This window comes from Trichechus manatus, unplaced genomic scaffold (genome assembly GCF_000243295.1).
Source record: "Trichechus manatus latirostris isolate Lorelei unplaced genomic scaffold, TriManLat1.0 scaffold00154, whole genome shotgun sequence".
In the NCBI taxonomy this organism is placed as follows: Eukaryota; Metazoa; Chordata; class Mammalia; order Sirenia; family Trichechidae; genus Trichechus; species Trichechus manatus.
The window spans coordinates 864,086-891,724 of NW_004444090.1; the positions used below are offsets into that span (position 1 = coordinate 864,086).

At 36.4% G+C, this 27,639-nt stretch overlaps 1 protein-coding gene across 2 annotated transcripts in view; it reads left to right on the forward strand.

Annotated features, from left to right (window-relative positions):
- CEP162 (centrosomal protein 162) overlaps window positions 1–27,639 on the forward strand; it is a 65,464-nt gene that overhangs the window by 29,209 nt on the left and 8,616 nt on the right. For both annotated transcript variants that reach the window (XM_023740365.1, XM_004386067.2), the window contains 9 exons: window positions 1,193–1,305; window positions 3,370–3,475; window positions 9,373–9,499; window positions 10,554–10,717; window positions 11,881–11,985; window positions 16,529–16,741; window positions 19,480–20,126; window positions 23,158–23,299; window positions 25,450–25,548. In XM_023740365.1, coding sequence (XP_023596133.1) covers window positions 1,193–1,305; window positions 3,370–3,475; window positions 9,373–9,499; window positions 10,554–10,717; window positions 11,881–11,985; window positions 16,529–16,741; window positions 19,480–20,126; window positions 23,158–23,299; window positions 25,450–25,548 — 1,716 coding nt within the window. The remainder of the gene's footprint in view (window positions 1–1,192; window positions 1,306–3,369; window positions 3,476–9,372; window positions 9,500–10,553; window positions 10,718–11,880; window positions 11,986–16,528; window positions 16,742–19,479; window positions 20,127–23,157; window positions 23,300–25,449; window positions 25,549–27,639) is intronic.

Genomic DNA, 27,639 nt, shown 5'->3' on the forward strand with positions numbered 1-27,639 from the left:
CATTGAGCCTGTTAGTGACAAGTACTGTCACCCAGTGACATCCAGGGAAAGCATTGCCACATCAATGACTGTGACATTTGCTATAAATGAAGTAGTACTGCAGTCCTTGCAGGATACACTGCCCTAGAGTTCATGAAAGCTTTCAAACCCTTGGCCTGCCATTCTGATCTGGCCATGTAGAGCAAGTGTTTTTAAAAGGAAGATTCCACAGACCCATAAGTGTGCCAACCACCCCCTCCCACAAAGGAAATACAAAATTTATGTATATAAATATTTTTCTGAGGTTCATTAATTCTACAGATATTTAAGCACAGACTTTGTGCCAGGCACTATGCCAGAGATGGGTCAGATAGCCATAGTTTTCGTTAGATCCTCAAAGGTCCTTGGTTTCATCAGATTCTTAGTTTTAAAGAGGTTAATAAGCCAGAGCAATTAGCACATGATCCAGTCAGTTATTCTCTTTCTATTAAAATATAAAGCCTCTTTTAGAATAACCATTAACGCTATTTAAACAACCACCACTTCATTTTTACATATTAACATAAAGACAAAATATTGTTAGGAATCATTAAAGAGATACCTTCTCTCTCTGATCTCAACTGTTTGAGTCGTCTTTAGCCCAAGCCTCACAGTAAACTGGGTCTAGTTTCTCTCTGCCTTAACTAATAGAAACGCCCGGCCTTTAACTCCCTGCTTAAGGTAGGTTTCAGAAACAGGCATGAACATTCATTGCAGCTAAATCTAGTTACCTCACTGCTGGAAGCCAGGCTTATAGAATGATCCTTCCAGCCATAATTTTGCTCTCTCAAGCCAAACACAAAAAAGAGGGTATAAATGGTCTCACTGAGCCTTTCCACCCTGGTCTGCGCAATCAGGATGTGGTTATTCCTGCAGCCAGTTGCCCATTTACTCCTGTGAAATCCAATGCATGATACTGCATTAAGATCTTGCTTTGGGAATTTTTACAACTTATTTTTGCAGACAAGCATTTTGAGCATTTTGGAAAGTATCATTTTTACACACCAAATTTTCTCTTGAGATAATATAATGTGTTTGAAAAGATTTTCTTTGCTTAAATACTGAAGACATTTAAAAGATCTTTAAAATGTTTAAAGGACTTACCTGTTGTGATATTATAATAGGTAAATACTACTGGCTTTTAACCAAAATATAATATTCTGTTTTTAAAAAGGAAAATGAAAGATTGTATAATCAAGTAAAAGCACTCCAAGAACAAAACAAGAAAAATGAGGAGCGAATGTTTAAGGAAAACCAGAGTTTGTTGAGCGAGTTAGCTTCCTTAAAGTGAGTCCTTTTCAAATTCTTAAAATCAAATATATTTAGAATAATTCTAAGCATTTTATTGTTATATGAATAATGATACATTTTCTTTTATTTAGAATTAAAAACATTTGTACACTGATACACAGTTTTACAGCTTGTATTTTTAATATTCAATGATTTTTTTTGGTATTAAGTGACTAATACATACTTTAATATTTTTAGCATGTTCATATTTAAGTTTGTCATCACTTTCAGAAAACTGAATATACAGTATTCCTCTTGATTGGACATTAAGCCTGGGATACTTAACCATTTCCTAAGAAGCAAGGTGATTAACATTAGTTAAAAAGAGTATTATATAATATCACTTACTGTCTTAGGTCAGAAGCTGAGGCAGGGATCCTTGTTAAAGAGATTCGCTAGAAGTCTACTCTCAGAAGCAGGGGAGCAAGAGAAGCAGGATAGGGCAAGGGAAGAGGTAGGCAAGAATGTCATCTCAACTAGAGACTGGCTTCTTTCTGCTCCTACAAGGAAGCGCTGGAGAACAGGTTGCACTAAAGGGTTGGACACCACTTGAGGCAAGGGCAACTTTTTGTACACTAAGCCAGTCAGTCCTGGCTGAGATGTGCCCCGTGAAGAGGGTGGAGGATATCTTCCTGAGCTAGGAGGCAAGGGCTCCTATTTGGCTGAGGGCATTTCTCCAGAGAAATGATAACCTGTAAGTTGTTATCAGACATCTCTTGCTGCAGCAGAAGAATGGGACACCAGCACCTACTTAGGAATCATGGCTCGTATCTCAAAGGTGTTTTGGATGTTAATAGTTACAACTTTAACATTTTAAGTGAAGTGAAAAAGCAGAGCTCACAAACACGGACAAGCTAGGGTACTATCTTCTTTTAGAAAATAACTAAATGTGCATCATTCCACATAAACACCTAATCACTAATAGGAATGGTGTCAGGACAAGCTTCTTTGACTGTGAATGTCATCATACTCATTCACATAATTCTTCCATTTTTTTGTTAGATTATCTAGGAGCTAAGAAGCAGGGCTGCCACTAGCCCATACTGATCTTTCATGCAAAATAGAAAAAGGCACACCATCTGGCAGACACAGCCAGTAGGTATAGCAGAGGACACCTTTGTGGAAATTAGGAAAAGAAAAAGCTCCTTTCTCCAGCTAGTGCTGCCCCAGGCTGAGTGTGATAATCTGCACATTCCTGATACATGAAAGCATTTACATCTGCTTTCTTTCCAGATACTTCAGTGAAATATTTTCAAATATCTTATACTTCCTGGCTGTTAAAAGAGGATATCTATACTAGGATCCAAAACTCAGTCTCTAAATGAACTTTTAACAGTGAAAGAAATGGTTTCTTTAGTACATTAGGGTTTGATGATCTTATATGGGCTCCTAAACTCCTTATATACTGTCTCTGTGGCAAAACAACAACAACAACAAAAAAGAGCCCTGGTGTGGTACAGTGATTTAGCTCTCAGCTGCTAACCAAAAGGTTGGTAGTTTGAACTCACCCAGCACCTCCACAAGAGAAAGACCTGGTGATCTGCTCCCATGAAGATTACAGCCTAGAAAACCCTATGGGGCAGTTCTACTCTGTCACATGGGGTCACTATGAGTTGAAATCAACTCAACAGCACCTAACAACAACACTGTCCAAGTAGTAAACCATGTTTGTTTTTAGTTTGTTAGCTTCCATGTGTAAGATTGCAAAGAAAAAACAAGGGTAAGGGTCTAGGATGACGTGACAATGGGTATACAACACCACAGGACATCTTTTAGGACATTATTTTTTTTCTCTGAGAATTGGAAGGAAATATTTTTATATTACAAATAAACCAACACATTATTTTTCTTAGGCTTTCTAGTCTTTTAGTTTAAACATATACGTTTCAGTTAAAGTGTACTTCTCTTTCAGTATTTTAATCTATAGATTAAATAAAATTTTTATCTTCAATAACTCACATAGTTTCAATGTCCATTAGAGTTTTTAATTTTTAAGAAATGAATATTTTGTATTAAAAGGAGTGTCTTGTTAAAACATCTTTTGTTTTCAAAATAAATCAGAGAACAAATGCATAAAAGTCACTTCCTGTCTCGAGTAGTTGAAGATTCAGAGCCCACCAGAAACCAGAGTTTTACAGAACTGTTAGCAGAACTCCGGATGGCACAGGTAAGCTGAATAAGGATTTTAACTATTAAGGATAGTAAAGGTTATTATAAAATCCCCATGTATGTGAAAAATCTGTTTTTGTAATTTCATGCCATTTAAAAATTAAGATGAAATATCTAAGATTAGAATTTAGTATATATATACATATGACTTTAATATAGTATATTAATTAATATAGTTACAGTATGTGTGACCTTAATATAGAGGAAACTATGTAATGCTGGTTTTAGATGGCATCCTCTTTATAATCCAACATGTCATCAGGAATGTCTTACTGGAGCTGTGTAGGAGACATAACCTCATTTAGGGCATGTATACTTATTTCAAGCAAATTCTTCATTAGGAAGTGTTGAACTACAATAGGAAAAAAATTGGAGGTGATTATTCACCTTAAAAAAGTTAGTTGGATTTATACCTGTCTTCCTAAGTGGCCTGTGCACTTCTGAAGGGCAGAGAGAGATTATGTCTTACAAGTATGTGTATCCCAACTACCTGACACAAAGGTGTAGTATAATGGCTGCTTCTAACTTTTGAAACTTTTATATTGAATTATAAAGAATTTGGCCTAGAATTTTCTAAAGCAATATTTATTAGCCTGGGAATTTTTGGAATTTGTGGCAGGTTAATTCTGTCTTAAGCATGATTTTTATTTATCATTGCTGTCCTCAGAGACTAGGTGCTTACAGCACTCACCAATCATTGTACTCTGCCACATTTCCAAATATGCCCTGTGGGAGGGCAGTTACTTCTCTCCACTCCCCTGTCTTTAAAAACTGTAGCATAAAAGTAAAAAGCCCTTCTAATCTATTTGAATAATTATGTAAATTAGAAAAATTCCAATTGCATGTCACTTTTTAATAATAAATTTATTATATAAAGTTGTCGTTGTTAGGTGCCATCGAGTCAGTTCCAACTCATAGTGACCCTATAGGTCAGAGTAGAACTGCCGTATAGGGTTTCCAAGGATCAGCTGGTGGATTTGAACTGCGGACCTTTTGGTTAGCAGGCCAGCTCTTAACCACTACGCCACCAGGGCTGCTGTATAAAGTTAGGTTACATAAATTTGTTGTTGTTGTGTGCCGTTGAGTCGATTCTGACTCATAGTGATATACCATATTTTAACAACTAATGTATAACAAGATTTTGTAGTATGCAAAATGCAGTTTCACATATGAATCTATTAGGGAACTTTCTATAAATGTGTGTGTATGCTTTGTATGTATGCATGGAATGATTAGGTAGGTAGGCAGATAGGTAGATAGAAAGAAGGGAGAGAAGGAAGGAAAAAGGAAAGCCTGGGCCCCAATATCAATGAGTCTCAAAAATTAACAAGTTAAAACAAAAATTAATACAGCTAAAGTTTTTGAAGGCTTTTGTTAGCTTCCTTTGAAGCTTGTTGTTAGTGACCTTTTAAAAGTGCTGTTTTGGACATATATTTCTGGCAAATAGGAAATTTGAAAATTCACATTTAAAACTTCTAAAAATACTGGGTAAAATATAATAAACATTTTGTAAATGCATAACGAAGCTCTCAAGAAAATAGGGGAAGTCTCTGGGGACAAAAATGTGGAGGGAATGAAAACCTAGTGGTAAGTGTCTGTTCCTCAGGCTCCCAGTTCAGTAATGAAGGGACATGGGCTTTGACAGCGAAGTGAAGATAGAACACCAGGACTTCAAAGGACCACATCCTTCAGTAAAGCAGTAGACTAGAAACAAATCCAACCACCTTCATAAGGGACTGAAATGTTGAGAAAGCTTGTCTGCCTTAAGTTGGTCTCTGAATAGAAAAAGTCTCCTCTGCTTGATGCTATGATTTTCTGGTTGTTCAGTATAAATGGCACCTCTTCTGCTTTTGTGTTTTAGGATTTGAATTGACACAACCTGTAAGGGCTGGTCATGTTCAAACTGAATAAATAACAAACAATGGTCCTGAGTCAAGGATAACTTCTGCCATGACTAGAAGAAACAAATGCAGGACAACCTGCAGGGTTTATACCCTTAACCCAGCCCACAGAGTATTCCTGCAGATAAGATCCTACTGACCAAGTGCTCACAATGCAAAGTTATAAAACCCCAAGAAGCAATCTACCATGCAGGCATCAGAAGATATAACAAACAGGATTAGAGCCCCAATAGAATTACTGAATAGAGAATTACTGAATAAAGGGGCTTAAAATGGTTAAAGATATAAAATAAATGAGAGAAAATATGAGAAAAAAATGAACTATCAAAAACAGACAAGACAAATTCAGAGAAAGAGATGGTGCCCTTGAAAGGAAATATTCTGCAAATTAAAAATTCAGTAGAATAATTAAACAGATGTTGTTAGGTGCCATCAAGTCATTTCCAACTTATAGCGACCCTATATACAGCAGAACAAAATACTGCCTGGTCCTGCACCATCCTCACACAATCGTTGCTACGTTTGAGCCCATTGTTGCAGCCACTGTGTCAATCCATCTCCTCCTCTACTTTACCAAGCATGATGTCCTTCTGATTAAACATATGATCATACACAAATAAGAAAAAAAGTCAGTTAACTGGAAGATAGATCTAAGGAACTTTACCTGGTGTGAAACAGAAAAACAGAGAAATGGGAAATATCAAAAATACTAAGAAATATGAGGTGCTGTAATATGTATTTGGAGCCCTGGTGGCACAGTGGTTAAGAGCTACAGCCACTTTAATCCACCAGCTGCTCCTTGGAAACTCCATGAGGCAGTTCTACTCTGTCCTATAGGGTCGCCATGAGTCAGAATTGACTCGACAGCAACAGGTTTGGTTTGGTTTGGTTTTAGTATGTATTTAAGTATTTAAAAAGATAATGACTGAGAACTTTCTAGAAATGATCAAAGAGATAAATTCTCAGATTCAGGAAGCATAGTGGTCCTTAGCAGGATAAATAAATAAAAATACTAGTTTCATCATGGTGAAACTACCAAACAGGGAAAATCTTAAATCATGAAAAAGAAAAGTGTTAGTTTAAGATAATAATAAAATTATTTGGAGATATGTATATTTGTGTAAAGACTGAAAAATGGACTGTAGCTATATTTTCATTCACTTTGGTATTTTGAGTTTAAGTAGTTTCAGAGCAAAATTAGCCATGCTGGAATAAATCTGTAATATAATAATATTCATATCAAGTAGATTTATATATCATCCAATTTGTACCTAATTAATTAATGAATACCAATTAGTATATTCTTAAAATATTACATGGCTCTTTATAAAGTATGAATGGAAACAATGAAAGCTAAGGTCCTAAGCCTTTCCTTTTAGTATCAGGGTGGAGAGGAGAAAAGGGGCTTACTACAACGGTCAGTCAACCTTTATCAAGTACGTACCATGTAGCAGGCAGTCATCCAGGCTGTACAAAGGATCAGTAAATAAGACAGACATGGACCTTGTTAACTAAAAATGTGTATTCTGGTGGGAAAGACAGACAATAAGTAAACAAATTGAATATTTACAGATAGTAGTAAGTGATTTGAAGAAAAATTTTAAAAGAGAATAATGGTGAGGGGTATAGGCAGCACTGGATAGTGTGGTCAGGGAAACTCTCTCTGAGAAAGTGGTAACTTGAGTTGAGAGCTGAAGAGAAGAAGCCAGCCATGCAAAGATCTAGCCTTCCAGCCAGTGGGAAGAGCAAATGCTAAAGTCCTGAGGTGGAAATGGGCCTGTTACCTTCCAGGATCAGAGTGCTTTGAGGCAACAGTGAGTGAATAAGGATGAGAGTGGTAGAAGGTAAGGTCAGAGAGGCAGGCAGAGACCCTCTCTGAGTGTCTGCACAGTAACTTACAAGGAGAGGGAAATACTTGCTAACCAAAAACCCTAAGGCCCACAGGATTGATATGAGGTATACTAGCTTTCTTGGTTGTGTGAAGTCTGTCCCTGGAGATACACAGGCATAGAGTGGACATCCATTTAAGCATTCCTTGAATGATTGAACTCAGGATATTTAAAGTTGCTTTCGTTCTCAAAGTCTACAATGCCATGCAATAGCCATTGCTAGGGAGCATTCTTAAATTGATTGGCCTAATTAAACAAGAGGTATTTGCAGAAAGATATCTGAGCATTCAAAACATAAACTTGGTGCTCTCCTGAAAAGAGATCTACAGAAGATCACACAGAGGATTAAACAATGAAATAGTGCAGTTAGATCTGTGATGCAACTAGAAACAGATTACATAATGCTTTATGAATGAAATTATTTTCTATTTAAGACTGAATTTTAAATTGTAAGATGGTAGGCTGAATGTGTAAGAATTTCTTTTATTTTGAAACTAACTATACCAAGTGCCCTGGTGGTGCAGTGGTTAAGAGTTTGCTAACCAAAAGGTCGGCAGTTCAAATCCACCAACCGCTCCTTGGAAACTCTATGGTGCAGTTCTGCTCTGTCCTATAGGGTCACTATGAGTCAGAATCGACTTGACAGCACCGATTTGTTTTTTTGTATTTTTTTTTTTTTTTTGTATACCAAGTGTACTGCCGTGAGTCTAAGAGTTTCTTCAGCAGTTAGGAGTTCAGTTCAACGTACGTTTATTGAGTACCTGTCGTGTGCTGAATGCCATAAAGTAAACAGATAAACCACAGTCTATGTCCCCGTAGAGCTTTCAGCCTAATAAAGAGAACAGGCATGTAAACAAATCAATGTCATAAAAAACAAAGTAGTAAATGCTATACTAGAGGTACAGTGGAAGTTTGTGGGTACACCGAGGAAGGGACTATCAGGAATAACCTCATTTGAACTAAGCTTTGAAGGATAAGTATGACTTTGTCAAGCAGAGGAAGGAGGGCACAGTGCTTCAAGGTTTTGAGAATAGTATGGAATGCAGGGTGTATTGAGAATTTGTTTATTTAACATATTTTTATGTGCCAAACATTTTTATGCATATTTTGATACAAGGATTAACAAAATAAATTCCCTGCTTTCAGGTAAATATATAACATGTCAGGTGGTGAAGAGTGCTGTGAGAAGAAAACAAAGCAATGTGACTGGGGGCCCGGATGGGGTTGAGGGGTACCGTGGTCGGGGAATGCCTTCCTGGGCTTCCTGATGAAGTGAAGGAGAGAGTCACGTGGCTCTATGGGGCAGAGCACTGCAGGCAGAAAAGACAGAAAATGCAAACACCTTGAGGTAGCGGTGTACTTAACATGTTCAAAGAACAGCAACGAGGTCTCTGTAGCTAGGATGGAGAGAGAAAGAAGAAGATTTATAGTAGATGGGATCAGAGGGGTGGACAAGGGCCAGGTTCTATAGACACTGAAGAAAAGGACTTTAGGTTTTATTTTTAGAGAAATGGGGGCTGTCACAATTTCAAACAGAAGAGTGATATTAACTGATTCTAAAACAACTCCTCTGTCTAGTGTGAGGAGAATAGACTGTAGGCAGTCAGGGTGGAAGTTAATTATGGCACAGTGGTTAAGAGTTCGGCTGCTAACCAGAAGGTCGGCAGTTCAAATCCACCAGCCACTCCATGGAAACCCTATGGGGCAGTTCTACTCTGTTCTATATGGTCTCTATTGGTCAGAACTGGCTCGGTGGCAATAGGTTTGGTTTGGTTTGGTTTTTGGTTTCAATTAGTAGGTTATTGCAGGAATACAGGCAATAGAATTAGTGAATCATTCAATTTGACTAACATATAGCAGAAAAAGTTGGAAAAGTAAACTGGAAGGTCTTTAATGCTGTGCTGAGTAAGATGATTAGAACTGATTCTCCTAGGCTATGGGGAGCTATTAGTGATTCTGGGGGGGCATCTTAATAATAACATCACTGCTAAAATTTAGGAAGACTATTTAGCAACAGTATTATGATATATTGAATGAAGGAGAGATCATACCACATTTTATAGTGATTGAAAATAATTTGCTTTTGTATTTCTTTGAATATCAAGAAAGAAAAAAACAGTTTATTGGAAGACATCAAAAGACTGAAGCAAGACAAACAAGCTCTTGAAGTAGACTTGGAAAAGATGAAGAAAGAGAGAGACCAAGCCAAAGATCAGATTGCTTACGCTACAGGTAAAACACAGAGTTGAAACATTTTACCATTTTGCTCATAACTGTTCTAATCTTGAATTTAATTGGTAGAAACTGAATACTATTCCTTGCAGTACATTGTAATCTTAGAAATATTTAAAAAATCAAGTAATTAACAAGTATGTATACTTGATTGGTTTTTGCAGGAAGTATAACATGACCAAAGAAAATTACTTTGAATTCATGGAATTTTAGGTTTAGTAGTTTACATGTCTTCTTCCCAGTTAGAGTCTGACCTTCCTGGGGACAAGGTCTGTCTCTTTATCCCTGGGTCTGAAATGTTCTAGGCTCTCAAGTGTTTGCTAAATGAACAGATGGCACTCCACAATGTTTTGTACAGAACATTGAGATTAATATGGCCTGGTCTCTGCCAGGAAAAACAAGGAGAATGAGACAACAATGCAGATACTTTAATATAAGAAAAAAATTATAGTCAAACATGAGAGGAAGCCAAATCAAACCAAACCCATTGCCATAGAGTCAATTCTGACTCATAGCGACCCTATTGGACAGAGTAGAACTGCCCTATAGGATTTCCAAGTTGCAGCTGGTGGATTCAAACAACCAACCTGTTGGTTGGCTGCCGAGCTCTTAACCACTGCGCCACCAGGGCTCCATCATAAAAGTCTGTAGTGTTAAATAAAATAATACATACTAAGCATTCACTAATGTTTGCCATTGTTACTTTTTAATATAATAATAGGCATTCTTATATTTTTATTATTATCTCTTGACTCCAACACTTGTTTTCCAGTAGAAACAACTTTTATAATGAAAGTCAGTGGGAAAACAATATCAAAATTTTCTTTAAGCCAACTTTGCTGTGAGTTTGAGAATGTAGATTATGAACACAGTCTCTTGTTTTTCTTTAGTAATAAACTAGACACTGCATTGTATACATCAGTTGTTTTATACCTCTTTTTTTCATAATACTTCCATTATGTAGGCATTGGTTTTCATTTAGAGTCTTAAAATTTAGTTGATATCCATAGTTTGAAAAATCACAATCAGGTTATTGAGTTACTTTATCTTATAGGTGAAAAATTATATGAAATAAAAATTTTAGAAGAAACACATAAACAAGAAATCAGTCGTCTACAAAAAAGATTACAATGGTATGCTGAAAACCAGGAACTTCTAGACAAAGATGCAGCTCGGCTTAAAGAAGCAAATGAACAAATTGAGAAGCTGAAACTTGAGGTATATTATTTCAGAATGTGTTTCTGTAGATGAACCCTACTGTCCCCGCTTATCAGCCTGCATAGCCTTGTAAGTGTCACAGCATCAATACTCTAAACTCTACTACAATGAAACCGTGAGAGCCTGAATTCAACAGGACTGCCTTGTTTTTCCAGTCTCCAAAGTTTTCTGTCTTTGACAGGGTGCAGTCTTACCGCTTTTCTATCACTCTCTATTAGTGGAAAATATTTGAGTTTTCCTTCTCTGACAGGTTTCCGCCTTGCATAGATTCCAGCTTTCACAGTTTTATACTGTAATTAAAATAACTGGTTTGTGTTTGGGTTTTGATTTTGGTTTGGTTTACTTCTAGATAATCTATTTGATTAGACTGAGAATAAATCCACGCCTCTTATCACAGCCTGTCAGGTCAGGTCCCCATGTGGTCTGAACTCTGCCTGCCTCTCCAGCCTCCTCTGGTACCACACTCTCCCCAAGGCACTCTCTTCCAGCCACACCAAACTTCCCTCAGGTTCTTGAACCTGCCAGCCTTCTTGCACTTATTCTCTTGGCCTGGAACATTCTAGCCTTGGTTCTTACTATGTTTTAATCCTCCTCCTTGTTCAAGTTCAAGCTCAAATTTCTACTCCCCAGGAGTCAGGCCTTTCCTGACCACGTTATGTAGTGTAACTGCCAATCCCACCCACTCCAGCTCTTTCTTCCTATCCCTTCACTCTGTTTTATTTTCTTCATAGCACTCTCTGATGTTGTTTCATTTACTTACTGATTTACTTAATAGCTTATCAGCTGCCTCCCTCCATTACAGTGTGCCATGAGAGCAGAGACCTAATGTGTCTTATTTGCCCTCCCTGTCTTCACCACAGTGCCATATCTGGGAAGTGCCTAGAACATGGTAGCCAAACCAAACCTGCTGCCATTGAGTCAATTGTGACTCACAGCGACCCTATGGGACAGGGTAGAACTGCCCCATAAGGTTTCCAAGGAGCAGATGGTGGATTCGAAGTGCCAACCTTTGGTTAGCAGACTCGCTCTTAACCACTGAGCTTAGTAAAGGAGTGTTGAGGAATTAATAAATAATCAGTCAACTAACATTATTCTGCCCCCCACCTGTGCTTTTGTGGTATGTTTTAGATATGCTTCTTAACATGGTCTTTATTTATTGACAGATTGAGAAACTGAAAGCTGAATCTGGAAATCCATCTGTGCAGCAGAAGATACGTTTAAAAGATAGAGCAGTTGATGCTAAAAAAATTCAGGATCTGGAACGACAAGTATGTATTAAGAGTAAATTTTTATTAAGATATTTTATATACAGTGAACTTTTATTTTCTCAGGAGTTCCCATAATATGTAGTCAACCTAGAAATTCTTGTTGTTATTCATGTATTTTAATCAACCGGTTCGTTGTAGTTCAAACCCCTGCTGAGATTTTCATTTCTAACAAGTTCCCAGGCAATGCTAATGCTGCTGGTTAGGGACCAATTTTGAGAACAGCTAGTAGAGCAGTGGTTCTCAAAAGTTATTATTCATAAGAATCACCTGGGGATCTTGTTAAACGGTAGATTCTGATTCAGTATATCTGGGGTGGAAATGACGAGCCCTGGTGATGCAATGGTTAAAGCGCCAGACTGCTAACTGAAAGGTCAGTGGTTCGAAACCACCAGCGGCTCCTCAGGAGAAAGATGTGGCAGTCTGCGTCGTAGAGATTTACAGCCTCTGAAACCGTACAGGGTCGCTGTGAGTCAGAATTGACTCGAAGGTAGTGGGTTTGGTTTGGTTTGGTTTGGTTTTGGGATGGAAATGCAAATTCACAGCAGGGGTTTGAACCAGAATGAACCAGTTAGAAGCCCTGATTTTAATGCGTAACTGCCCCTTTTTTAAATATACTTGATATACAGTATTTGAAATAGCATTAATAAAAGTAGTAAACAAAATCATTTTATATAACCTGTGCCTTTATATGTAAAGAATTTTTAGACTAATGTGCTTCGTATATAGGATGGTAGAGCTATTGATGAAAGGTTATTGTGCATCCCAGCTCTATTATAGACATCTAGGAAGAAGAAAGCAAACTTCTGGAAGCTTTAGGTATAGAGTCAGGATTCCTTCTCCTGACTAAAGATAGATGAGAGAGGGAGTACAGGAAAGGAGATCCTTGATGTGGGAAAATATTGGTAATGCTTGAGAAATGTTACAAAACAAAACACCCCCTATAAACAGAACATTCACCCCCAAAAAGCTGGCCATAATCTTGAATTCTTATTTTTGTTCAGGCTTGGAAATATTCATTTCACAGCCAGTGAGACTAGGGGATCTTTTTCTAAAATCACATAGTGAAGCCTATTAGAATGAAGATTTTTTCATTAAAGTAGTTGTTTTGGGGGATGGAATTATAATTAATTTTTTCTTCTATTTTTAAAGCTTTTTCTAAGGTAGAATCTGTATTCATAACTAAATAGTAAAACAAAAGATTTCCATCTCTCTTTACAAGGGAGCGTGTTTCTATAGTCAAGTTACGACACTTCAAAATACTGCTATTATTCCATCACAAAGCCAGAACTGTGAGGTCATCACTGGGCTATTACCCTAGTTTTATGAGAAGAAGGAAAACTAAGCAAAAGAATTGTTACTTTTGCAGGACCTGTTCTTACATTATAAGGTAGGATTTGGTAGTTTGGTTCAGTCACCAGGATAAAACAGGCCAAAGGTGGTATAAAGAGCTAGAAATATTTTGAAGTTAGGGCAGTCCACAACTGCTTGGCGTTTCTTCAGTGCTTCAGATTTAGATTAGCCATTGTAGGCTAAACCATCCAGAATAGTTAGGTAAGAAAAGGCCAACTGGACAACTTCCCCTATTAGACGACATTATTTTAAGAGAAATCATGAGAAACTGAATATAGAAGAGTAAAAAAAGTAAAGCATGCTTAATAGCAAAGTTAAGACTCAAAAATGGTGATGCATATTGACCAGAAATTATAATGTTTCTAAAAGTAGCCTCCCTCGTTTATTAACATTTCATTAAACATTTGAACATTTATTGGTTTATCATCTTAGATTATGTCTTTCTAAAGTATTATTCATCATTTAATAGTATTTTTTATAATTGCTTGCTGATCTTATTAATTCTGTTTCCATGAGTATTTCTATTCTAATTAATTTTAAACCTTAACTAATGTATATTTTATAATATCATTATAATCATATTGGAGCCATATTCTGAAATAACTAATTATAGAATAAAATATCTCCTTTGCTAAATAGAACGTAAGTGAAAATGGGGCTAATTAGACTCATGTTATAATGAAAATTTCAGATTATATACATTTGTTCATACTTTTCTTTAAAGAAATATTTCATATTTTAATTTCCAATGAAAGTTAAAAAACATTTATTTTTGTATACCAGCCAGTTGATATCATTGACCAAAGAATAATATTAAAAAGCAAAATTAAAGAAGATACAAATTAATTTTAAAAAATATATAATATGCATCTCAAGATATCAAAATTAAATTGAAAATAATGTACATTAAGTGTAAAGTTTTTTAAATGAATTCATTTTTTAATCCAGTTCTCTTTAATATGTGTGTTTGTGTGTATGTGTGTACCTTAATATACTAACAACTAAGTCACAACTAAGTTTTAATACCAGAAGAAACAAAGCTTTCAAAAATTTCTTGATAAAATAAATTGTTAGTATTTGTATCTGGATATATCCCAATTTATGGCACATCTATAAATGTGCAAGCAAACTTCATGAATGGAAATATTTACTGTTAATTTTACAAATGACATGACCCTTAAATACCTCATATGAACAGTATTCAATCTTAAAGAAGATTTTGAGTACCAGCAAGCCATTGTCCTTGGGAAAGGTAGTTTTTGAGACCAGATCATAATAAAAGCCAACATTTATGGATCCCTCACTATATGCTGGGCACTCTACTAAGCGCTTTCCCAATATGAACGTTATTTGTACCAACCCCATTACACTGGTACTGTTATCATCCCCGTTTTACCAATGAAGCAAGAGATTTAGATGGAGGAGTTGATACAGGGTTATAAAGCCGGTGGCAGAATCAAACTCCAAACATGCTTTTACCCACTGCACCAGACTACCTCTCAGGTGCTATTTTATTGCATGCTCACACTAGAAAACTGTTTAAGAATTTAGCATTTTAATATATGTTTTTCAAAGATATCTTAACCATAACACTTTTATCAAAAGCAGGTATACAATGAGAAGTCAAACAGTACAGTTAATTCATATTTTACTTATTAAATAAGTTGTCGAGAATTGCTGTAAAATATGAGAAAAATTGTGGGCATGAACCTGGAATTAAACACAGGGATTTTAGATTCATTCTTCATACTAAAAAACATAAATTCATCCTCAGTGACCAATCTCAGGAATTACAATGAGTAAATTTATTCAGAAAGTTTTATAATAAGCAATGATACATTATAAGTAAGGGTTGTACCCTTGCATTTAATTATCCCTACAAATATAGTCTATTTTAGGTTTTAACATTCACTGTGGATTTTAAATCTATTTTGTTTTGTTTTGTTTAATCTCAAAACGTTTATTAACATTATGCTTTCATAATATGTAATTAATCATTGTGTATGGAGGAGTGTAACATATATGGAAGAACCTGGAATTTCTTTAAAATTGATGCAGAAGGCAAAAAAAAAAAAAGCACATAGCTTAAAGCATGCTTGTCCACTCAGTTTCTTCCCCAGTAAAATTTTTTGATTATGTGTTTTTATTTTTGTTTTTTGAAAATGTCTTTATTTTACCTTCATCTTTTGCTTATACTTTTTTATAGAAATATAATTCACATGCCATAAAATTCACCCTTTAAAGTATAGGATTCAGTGGTTTTTAGTATATTTACAAAGTACAACCATCATCACTATCTAATTCCAGAACATGTTCATAACCCCCAAAAGAAATGGTATAACCATTAGCAGTCACTCCCTTATCCTACCTTTCCTGTTTTATAGACTAAATGAAAAGTATTATTTAGTCTTTTATAAAGACTTCACTAAATGTCGTCTAATCCTCCTTGCTTCCCAGTTGAAGTACACCATTTTAAAATAGATTAAACTTCATTTGGAACGTGGGGATGGGGATTGTTACAGGGTTGGTGCTTAGGAAGCTGTATGTTTATTTCAAAAATTTTCAAATTCATGTGCATGTAAGTGATTTTTCAATCATTAGTGCAAGCATTATCATATGAGGGGTCTGTGGAAAAAAGAAGACTGATTATTACTAATATAATAGAAAGTTCCAAGATCTATTTCAAATGAATGCAGAGGATTTCTGTAAATTAACCAGCAGCTACTTAGATAGAACTATAGGGGTACTATTAATTAGATAAAATAGGTGAGACTTAGTCTCACTTACTTTGAACTTACCAGGAGGGACCAGTCCCTGGAGAAGGACATCATGCTTGGTAAAATAGAGGGTCAGCAAAAAGAGGAAGACCCTCAACAAGATGGACTGACACAGTGTCTGCAACAGGGGGCTCAAACATAGCGACAATTGTGAGGATGGTACAGGACTGAGCAGTGTTTTCGTTCTGTTGTACATAGGGCTGCTGTGAGCGGGAAACAACTCGATGGCACCCAACAACAATGGAATATAAACTTTGAAATTAATTTGTGCTTCTGTACATTTGATTCAGGCAGGAATCATGATATAAACATAAATCTAGATGTGATTGATGGAACATAAGCTAAATTTATACAGTAAGCTATTTAATTTTACATATAGCTGTGACTTTACACGTATACAAAAATATTTTTAATAGGTGAAGGAAATGGAAGGAATTCTAAAGAGAAGATATCCCAATTCTTTACCTGCTTTAATATTGGCTGCATCAGCTGCAGGTGACACAGTAAATAGAAATACGGTGGAATTTATGGAAAAAAGGATTAAAAAGCTAGAAGCTGATCTTGAGGGCAAAGATGAAGAAGCGAAGAAAAGCCTTCGTACCATGGAACAACAGTTTCAGAAAATGAAGGTAAATGTAGCTGTGAAGGTGGGGTTCAGATAGGAACCACATGATTAAAATTGGTCAGAACGGGGAGTCCTAAGATCTCATTTTAACAAATAGCTCTAAACATCCTTTTCCACAAAACCTTTACCACAGGTATCAAGAGATGCAAAAGAAATGTTGGTCCATCCTATCTTTGTGCCATCCTTCAGCAACTTTTTAATTCAGACACAAAATAGTCAAGTACAGGATAATCTTTATATAACAATGATATTAGAAATAGTGGATATTAAGTCACAAAATGGCAGAGTAAAACATCCCTTACTCCACCCTCTTTCTCAAATTCCCTAACCTCTACTTGGTTCATTTTCTCACTATCCCAAATTCCAAGGTGTACTTTTATCAGCCAGTTTTCAACCACCCTGAACTTCCTCACTCTTGGCCTCAGTTCACCCATCTGCTTCTCCAGCCCTCCACTCATGCTTCTCTGTCCTTTCTGAAGAAGATGGCACGGCTGCTGTCTCACAAATTCTCTCATTGCTTCTTGGCAAGCCTACTGCATGTGGTTGATCAGCTCCTCCTTCCATTCATTCACCCCCAACCTTCAAGTTCATCTAGCCCCCACCCCTGCCCCCACATTTTGCTTTCAGCAGACCCTGCTCCCTGTATATAGGAGATTGTAGCATAATGGAAAGGCACACAGACTTTAGAGTCAGACCAACCTGCAGTCTACCATTATAGCTTCATGACTTTGGGTTAGTTACGTAACCTCCCTGAGCCTCAGTTTCCCCATGTGTAAAAGAGAGATAATAATAACTGACTCATTACCCATATGCCACTTATATTCCTAAATATCTGTCAATCCCTTTTTCTTTTCAACACCACATGACTATACTACCATCAATTAATACCTGGCCTGGATTGCTGGATTACTGCAGTAACCTCCTAATAAGTCTACATATACCTAGTTTACCCCATCCTCTAATCAGCTCTTGACACTGCAGCCAACGTTATATTTTCTTATCTCTCTCGCATACACACATACACACATATCCCTTTGTTTATACCCCTTTGGTAACTCCTATTGCTCTTAGAATAAATAAATAGGCTATAAATCCATGGATGGCCAGGCCCCCCACTCCAGCATTTTCTCCCACCATGCTTCCTCTGTCCAGGCATTACTGGCCTGTTTCTCCTGCTTGCCATGTTTCCTACAACCACAGAAATTTGTGTACCCTCTTGCTTCTGACAGGTGTGCTCTGCCTCCCCTTTCACATAGTTAAGGTGTTTCCATCCTTCACAACTCAACATAAGCATCGCTTCGCCAGTGAAACCTTCCAGGACTACCTGGTAGATGAATTGGCTTCATGCACCTCTCCTTCATAGCATCCACCACGTTTACAGACATTCTGATTGGATCATTAGTGGTTTTTCTCTCTCCATCTAACCTTGGACTCTGATGGTAGGGACTGTTCTGGTTTTACTCACTGTTGTATTCTGTCATTCAGCGTAGTACCTGGCACAGAGAAGATGCTCAATAAATAGTTTAATTAGTTAATCCCCAACTCAGGATATTGGGAGGATTGAGTAGCAGCATATATGTACGTACCATGCCTGTACCTTATTACCATGCCTGGAGTGTACCAAACACTCGATGAATGATTATTTGTAGTAATTATGATGATGATTATTATTCACTGACCAAATAGAGGCTCTCAGGCATGAACTTCAACCCCTACAACATTTTTTATGTATTTAGATCTGTCCATCCTATCTTTTTCCTTTTTGCAACCCCTCTGCCCCATCCCACTCCTCACTTGTCCCCCCAACCCATTTCCTTCCACTTCCACCTTTCATTTGATTCCCAGACACTGCAAGCATTAGAACACCTTCATACATGTTCTTCCTACTTCTGAAACATCCCTGCCTCCATGTATCCCCAAATTTACACTCATCCCTCAAGCCTGAACTTAAGCATGCTGTCTTTTTACAGCCTTCTTGCCTCCCTTCAGGCCTCCAGACACTCAGGGTGCCCCACCCCCTCTGCACCCACTCACCATGTTCATAGGCCCATCATCACAATTACAGCACATTGTAAATGTTGCCATGTCTCTCTCCTAAGCAGGCTGTGAGCTATTTGAAGACAAGAACTGAGTCCTTTCATCTCTGGAACGTAGCACAGTGCCTGACAGACAGTTATAACTCAATAAATATTCATTGAATAAATAAACAAATGAACAAACACTATCGGCGCCTTCCTTGACAGAGTAAACTGAGTTATTTTTTTGTAATACTGAGACTCCAGTGTGCAGATTCCAAGCTGACTTGCTCCCTGTGAAATGACTAGATTGATGTTAGAAAGATGAAATGTGTTTCTCAAAGACCTCAATACCCACAGTTGTTTTACCTGTCTGTCCTCAATGAATGTAGTTTGCCAATTTGCATAGAAAAAGGTGCATAATAATATGTTTTATTGTGAGTTTTAAAATAATGCTGGGAGTCTATGAGAACATGTAATTTAGCATTTATGTAGCAGCATATCAATTATGAAATTATATAACATCAACAATATATAATGTTATGCTCTTCAAAGAGTAGGACTTCAGTACATTTGACTGACTCAAGGAACACAGAGAGTTGGAGGCATCAGAGTGTATAATGAGTGTGTGAATGAAAGAACAGGTAGGACCCTGTAGAATTCAGAGCTTCAGTAACTAATGAAATGTTTATCAGTGGTTTGGCATTACATGGATTCTTTTCTTCAGATTCAGTATGAACAGAGACTAGAAGAACAGGAGCAGCTACTTGCCTGCAAGTTGAAGGAAGCACCCCAGAACCAACGTGACAACTCTGTGGTTAAAGCACTAGAAAAGGAACTCAGCGACGTTAAGGAAGCCCATCAGATTACTGTCAGAAACCTTGAAGCTGAAATAGACATTCTTAAACATCAGAATGCTGAATTAGAACTCAAGAAGAATAATAAAGATGATAAAGATTTCCAGTCTCTAGAATTCCAGGTGGAACAGGCTCATGCTAAAGCTAAGCTGGTAAGGCTCAACGAGGAACTGGCTGCAAAAGCGAGAGAAATAGAAGATCTTTCGAAAACTGTGGAGAGGCTTCAGAAGGAGAGAAGAATGATGCTATCTAATCAGAACTCTAAGGGTAGAGAGGAAATGTCTACCAGAAAGGTGAAGAAAGATGTTTTGCACACAGGTAAAGGCAATGCTAACTCCTCTGGAACCCTGGATAGCAAGCTTTACCAACCACACACTTTTACTGATACCCATACGTCAGAGGTTTTACAAGAAAACTTTAGATTGAAAAATGAGCTACAGAGAGTAATTTTGGAGAGGAATGAGCTGAAGATGAAATCTGAAGCAGCATCAAATCAATTTGAAAACTCCATGAAAAGGTAAAATGTTAAATTATTTGTAAAAATACAGGGTCATAAAAAGATAGAAATTGAAAAATTATAAGATATACTCCCTCTGGATAGTTAGTTTGACCCTGAACTCATTCATGACTGAATTTTCAGAAATTGCATTACATTGCCAGGTATAGATAGATCTGTTTCAGGGTAAGGTCCTCTACCTGCTGGCAGCTCAGACTCTGATGAACTTGAAACTCCATTTCTGGCCAGTCAGCCCTGCCTTTCTGGATGTACCCAAATGGTGTTAATAAACTCACTCATTGAGTCTTTCTTACAAAAGAATGTCATCATCTGAGAATTTCTATAGTAAGCTTTAATCCAGGTACCTAGGGAAATTGCTGTCAGTTAACAGCTATTAGTAAAACTAGGCAACAGTCTAAGAGAAAAAGGTCCTTCTCTTTTCCAGAATAACTTCAGACTGGTCTTGTGATCACATCCCTTCATGCCTTTCCTTCTCAGAGTCTCCAGCTACTCTCCACTGTCTTTTTTCCTCTGAGCCTTCTGACATCCTCAGGCCTTTTCTTTAACTTGACCAAACCAAGTTCTAGTCCTCTTTCCATTTTTCAGTGCCAGTTTTCCACAAATAGCCTCTTCTTTTATTTCCACCTCACTTCCTCCTGAATATAGCTTTCATACTCACCGCTGTTACAGACCTGTCTCTTAGTAATAGCCTTTCCCAGTCCAGCAGGTTCCTTCATCCTCATTTTCCTTTACAGTGTTGACTACATTGCCCTTCCTGAAATGATTCGCTCCCTTAACCTCCATGACTTGACAGCTCCAACCAAAACATTTCTGTTTCTTTTACTGGCTCTTCTTCATTCTCCCACCCTAAAAATCTGGCTTTCTACTAAGGTTCAAGTCTTGGCTTTCTGTTTTTTCTCTGTTCTTTCTCCATTGGAAAACTCATCCATTCTTACAGCTTCTATGACCCATGACTCCAAAATTTACTTTTCAAGGCTTGTTGTTTTCCCTGAGCTCAGATGTTAGACCTTCAACTATTTATTGGATTTTACCTCTTAAAATCAACAGTACCTCAAGTTTTATTCATTTTTACCCCTAAACTAGCTCCCTCTCCCAACCTCCCCATTCTGTGACTATATTTTTCTGATTGCCACGCCCAGCTTTACTTCCTTTATTTTGTGAGTTCGCAGCCAGTACATGCTTCCTTAAAAATGGTTCTCATTTTGCTTTCAGCCTTATTGGTAGTAAACCAGTGCTGCCTACCTGGTTTACTACATACCTTTCCTGATCTCCCTGACTTTAATTCCTACCTTTCCCAATCATCATTCTTAAAAACCATCTGTGTCACTCTGCCCTCCACTCACTCCCAAATTTCTCACAGTATCTGGACCAAATTTCTCTACCTGGCATTTCAAGTCCCATCACCCTTCTAATACCACACTACACACATAAGCTGCATCATTTTCTCACTACCTTTCTGTTCATGTTTCACCTCCTACCTCTGCCACAAAACATTTCCTGGAGCTTTCCAGGAAATTGCCTACTCCCACCTCCAATTCATATACAACTTAAAATATGTTCTCAGTAAGCACAAATCATACACCACCTTGGCTGCTTGAGAACTGATGTAAGATTATACTTCTTCTGCATCCCCCCAGCAACCTGATATAGGAGCAGAATGAGCCTAGGAAGCACCTAACAAATAACTTTCAGCCGTGTCGGGGATTGAGTCATCAAGACAGCCAGATTGCTTTCAAGTTGGTATCTTGTTTTTCAGCCCTGAATACAATAGCAGTAATGAAGCTATTTAGAAAGAATTCTGTTCTTTCCTGTAAATAAACTTTTTGGTTTTCTATAAATTTTCCTGTATATAATTTAAAATTTTCTTGTATTGTTTATCTGTTTCCCACATTGCTCTGGGCCTAAGAAGTAAGGACTAAACTTTCCTGGTCCAGATTTAGGCTGCTTTTTTACTACAAAACCAAAACCCAAACCCATTGCTGCCAAGTCAATTCCGACTGATAGCAACCCTATAGAACAGTGTAGAACTGCTCCATGGGCTTTCCAAGGAGCGGCTGGTGGATTCAAACTGCCGACCTTTTGGTTAGCAGCCAAGCTCTTAAGCACTGCATCACCAGGGCTCCTTTTTTACTATAGGTCAGTTATATCATGAGTACTTTAGGCATTAAACTTTTCCCAAGATCCTAATAACACTGTTTCCATGAATAAAATATTCATATAGTCAAATAAGCAACTGAAAAATCTGTTTATAGTTTGGGAATTGCTATATTAACATGTATCAACAGTGTTTTACTGAATATCTGCTCTGAGTAAGAGGAAGTATTTATTTGTAAGAAACATCTAACTCTAGTTATAATTTTACCATTTACTAAACTACCTCTGAATGCATAAATTTTGTCACAGAGATTTAAAGTCCAAATTAATTAAGTGCAGGTTACCCTTGTGTGATGACAATTACTGTAAAGATTATTTTATGCAACTGGAGTCATATGCATGGACCAAAAAGTGCTAAGTGTTGCCTAGATACAAAGCACTGATGATTCTAAAGAGAACAGCTGTGATTATCCAAATAAGAATCTGGGCAATGGGCAAGACATTTGAGTTTATCTTAAAAAGTAAAATATATATGGACTTTGCTTTAAATCTAGCAGAACATTTAGAACCTTTGATTCTCTTAGAAAGTGTAGCTCCAGGGAGAGGGTAAAGTGGAAGGCCTGGGCTTTGAGGTCCAGTTCTGCTGGGCTTGAACCCCAGTGCCTCATCTTGCTGATTTGGGACCCTAGATACATCACTTTTTTCTAAACTCAAGCTTGTTCCTAATAATATTCAGTAAATAATAGTAAGCTAATGGAGCAGTTGTAAGAACTTCTGTGCAATCATGCGTAAAGTACTTAGCACAGTGCAGTAAATATTGGTGCCCTCTCTCCCTTTGTTTCTTTGATTTCCAGACTTCTACACTTTTTTTTCCTATCTCTGAGTTAGAGGTTGAAGAGCCAGTTTTATATGTGATTTTCTTTCATTTGCTCCATAGGATCAAGGAAGATACCACAGCACAGATCGCATCCCTCAAAGCATCTCATCAGAGAGAAATAGAGAAACTCCTTTGCCAAAATGCGGTAGAAAATTCTTCTTCCAGAGCAGCTGAATTGAATCGTAAAATAGCAACTCAGGAGGTAGATGACAAAATTTGTTTTGATCTCTCTTTGACTTTAATATAGGTCCTTTTTTTTTTCAGGACTATTAACAGAACATTGTTTAATTTTAACTTCCCTTTTTCAGGTTGGTGATAGAAATGGGAAATTAGTGTTGGCTTCTTTTTTTTACAGAAGAACATACCATATATTTAATTTTTCTGCTTTAAAATTACACTCTGTAAATAAGTGTTTGTACAGCTCTATCCCTACATTTCTCAGGTATATTTTTCTCTAAGTAGATTATATCAGATGATTGAGGGATATATCTAAGCAGATTGGAACTTTAGTAGTTGGACTTGAATGTTGAACCATCTCCTGCCACCCCAGCCCCAACCAGCAAGTAATTATCTTCATTCTTCCTGTTCCATTACCTTTCATTCATCAAGCAAATAATGATTCAGGCGTCAGGCACTGGGGATAAAACAATGGAGAGAGAGAGAGATACACAGCTCTAGCCTTCATGAAGCATTCAGTCTTCAAAGAATTATTACTGAGAATGTTGATAACTCATCAGCATTTCCTGGAATAAATGTGTCTTTCTTGAATACTTGGAATATATACAAATATCTACTGTGTGGTCCATCTTCTGTAGGGTTAGTAGGTTGAAAACAACACTTAAATAGAACCTTTATCTGCAGCTTGTTTCTTAGTGGTATAGCCAAGAAGAGAATAAGAATAAAGGGAAAGAACAAACAAGCAAATGTGGCAGAATGTTAGCAGTTGGTGAATCAAGTTGAATAATATATGAGTGTTCATTGTCCTCTTCAGCTTTTCTGTAGGTTTTAATGTTAAAAAAAATAAGCTGGGGGTGTAGGTGGGGGACGTCAAGAAAAAATTATCTCACCACAACCTCTGCCACCTATAATTATTTAGTAACATCTTAATTAAAAACAAATCACTCAATTGAAGAAGTTTGAATAGGGTCGCTATGAGTCAGAATCAACTCAAAGGCAATGGGTTTGGTTTGGTTTTGGTTTAGTAAATATTAGGAAATTATTATTATAAATTTTCTTAAGTTTGATAATAATATTGTGAGAAAATACCCTTATTATAAGGAGATACATTTAAGGATGAAATGTCATCAAGTCTGTAACTTAATTTCATATAGCTCAGGGAAAAAAACCATGCACACACATACATACACATGTATATACAAAGAGAAAGAAATGTTAATAATTGTTGAATCTAGAGTGTCTATTCATTTTACTATTCTTTGCAAAATAAAAAGTTGGGGGAAAACAAATGAACAAAAAAGAACTTTGACTATATTTTAATACCTCAATAAAAAAGATTTAAAATGCTGTTCAAAATAACCATTCATCCAACCTTACCGATAACTTCTCTTGCTTTTTTCCCCCATGTGAGTGGGGAATCAGTGGGCAGTGAAAGCGTTAGATCAAGTGGTTATGTAGTAAACAGCAGACTAAGAGACCTGAGAAAGCAGTCATAATGTCATAGTGCCATAAATATGCTATTTTCCCAGGGTTAGAAATGTGATTTTGTAAAACTGTGAGTTAAATTGAAGTCATTGTTGTCTGATCATTAAAACAGTAACAGCTTTGAATTTTTCCCAAATTCTAGTACTTTCTTGATGGGAATGTTTATGTATTTCAGTGTCTCTGTCTAAAAAATAGGAGACTAACATTTGTGTCACAGATATTATTAGGCTTGTGTTACCTTCCTAAACAACATAATTAATATTAGTTAATAGCCCTTTAATAAAAACTATTATCCTACTTCATCACAAAGTATGAAGATAATATTGACCACTTTCTTCAGAATGCTTAGGCTCTGTAGCAGTTTATTTAAAAAGATATTTTTCAGACCGTCAGAAGAAAAGTACTATAAAGAGGCCAGGTAGTTTTAGAGTCATAAATATGTAATATGTGTGGCGTTATATTTTCAAATGTTAGAAGAAACCTAAAATAACCCCTTCAATGAACTTACTTCCTGTGGCAATTATTTCTGTATTAGAATTTGGATGATTTTTAAATGTCAAGTGGTTTTTTTTGTTTGTTTGCTTGTTTTAGTACAAATAAAAGCAATGAGTTAACTTTATTATGTTTTCGAAATAAGGAAAATTTTTTCAAAGGAAGAGTTTTGTTAACTCAGTTCTTCTAATTTTCTAGGTACTTATAAAACATTTCCAAAATCAAGTTAATGAGCTGCAGGGTAAGCAAGAGTCTCTTGTAGTTTCTCAAGTTCGAGAAGAAATCCTACAGAATGAGGTAAGAAAGAACTGAAATCTAGACTGACATAAGCTTTTCTTAGCCATTTCAATCATATTCATATTTTCGTATAAATTTTTTAACTTAAGAAATTCACAGATAGGTATAACATGAAAATACCAATCACATGTCAAGCATGTATTAATAACTTATTTATGGAAAATTTGCCTTCCCAAGATGAAACTCAAATATTAATTGGAAATTGCATTTCCTGTCAAATGTTAATTGGAAATTGTTGTGTTTGTATTTCCCCATTCCCTGCAAAAATGGCAGGGGGCAGTTGATTCTTGTTTGATTTTTTTAGAAGGTAATTGGATGCAAGGCCATTTCTGCATTAAGTACTAAATACTGCTTAATTTGGTTAAGAAATAGGTGAAGCAACCATGACAGTCATACTGGATCACCAGTAATAATACCATTACAGAAAGCAGGTCTTTCTGGAAACTTGCCATTTTTATTATCCTAAGGTTTTTTTGATTTTGCATCAGATAGTGTTTAAGCCTAGTAACTGGAAAACTAAAGCATTTTCTCTTTTAAATAAAGGTAATGACAATCTCCCTTTTAATTGGAGTATTTAAAGTATTTATATTTGATGTATTTATTGATTAATTTGTTTTAATTGTAATTTGTCTCCACTATTGGCCTATTAGCCATACCTTTTTATTTTATTGTTTAGTGATTGCTTTAGGGTTTACAATGTACATCTTTAACTTATCCCAGTCTGTACTTCCAATAATATTATACCACTTCACATATAATGCATGAAGCTATGACTGTATGTTTCTGTTTTCCCTTTTCTGTCCTTTGTGCTATTGTTGTCATACATTTTACTCCCATATACGTTATAAGCCCCACAGTACGTCATTATTTTGCTTTAAATAGTTAAAATATTTTAAAGAGATTTAAAAATGAGAAAAGTATCTTTTCTAAATACCCACATACTTACCACTTCTGGCACTTTGTTCCTTTGTGTAGATCCACGTTTCTGTCTGGTATAATTTTTCTTCTGTCTCAACAACTTCCTTTAACATTTTTGTAGTGTGGATCTGCTGGTGATGAGTTGTCTCAGCTTTTGTTTGTCTGAAAATCTTTATTTTACCTTTTTTGAAAGAAATTTTCACTAGGCATAGAACTTTTAGGTTGACAGTTTGTGGCTTTTTTGTTTTGATTTCATTTGGTTTTTGTCAGTGCTTTAAAGATGTCACTTTATTGTCTTCTGGCTTTCATAGTTTCTGATAAGAAGTCTGTTCTAATTCTTGTCTTATTCCTCTGTGTATCTTTTTTTTTCTCTCTGGATGCTTTTAAGATGATTTTCTGTTTATAACCAGTTTTTAGCAATTTCATTATCTTATACCTCAATGTGATTTTGTGTTTCTTATGCTTGGGGTTTATTGAGCTTCTTAGATCCTGCATTTGTAGTTTTTATCAAATTGGGAACTGTTGAACATTATTTCTGTAAACATTTTTTCTGTTCTCCTGTTCTTTTCTCTTTTTCTGGGTCTCCAATATGATACTAATGTCAGATAAAGTAAATTTCAGAACAAGTAACATTTCCAGAGTTGTTTGTTAGAACACTTGAGCTCACTGATAGTCTTCATTTTTTTTTCTTCCGGCCTTTTTCTCTATAATTCATTTTAGGTAGTGTAGATTGCTGCATCCTCCAGTTCACTGATCCTTTCTTCTGCCCTGTCTAATATGCTGTTAATCCCATCTGATGTATTTTCCATTTCAGTTATTGTATATTTTGTCTTAACTTCTAATTGCATCCTTTTTATATGTTCCATTTCTGTCCTCACCATGTTCATCTCTACCTTCTTGAGAATATGAAGGATATTTGTAATAGCTGTTTTAACATTCTTTTCTGTTAATTCCATTATCTCTGTCATTTCCGGGTCTTTTTTTATTAATTAAAATTGCCTGGTAATTTTTTATTGGATGCTGAGTATTGTGAATTTTAGGTTGTTGGGTGAATTTTGTCGTTCTTTTAAATATTATTAGGCGTTGTTCTGTCAAGGAAAGTTACTTGGGATCAGTTTGATCCTTTTAAAGCTTGTTGTTAAACACTGTTAGGGTTGTTCCAGAGCAGTCGTA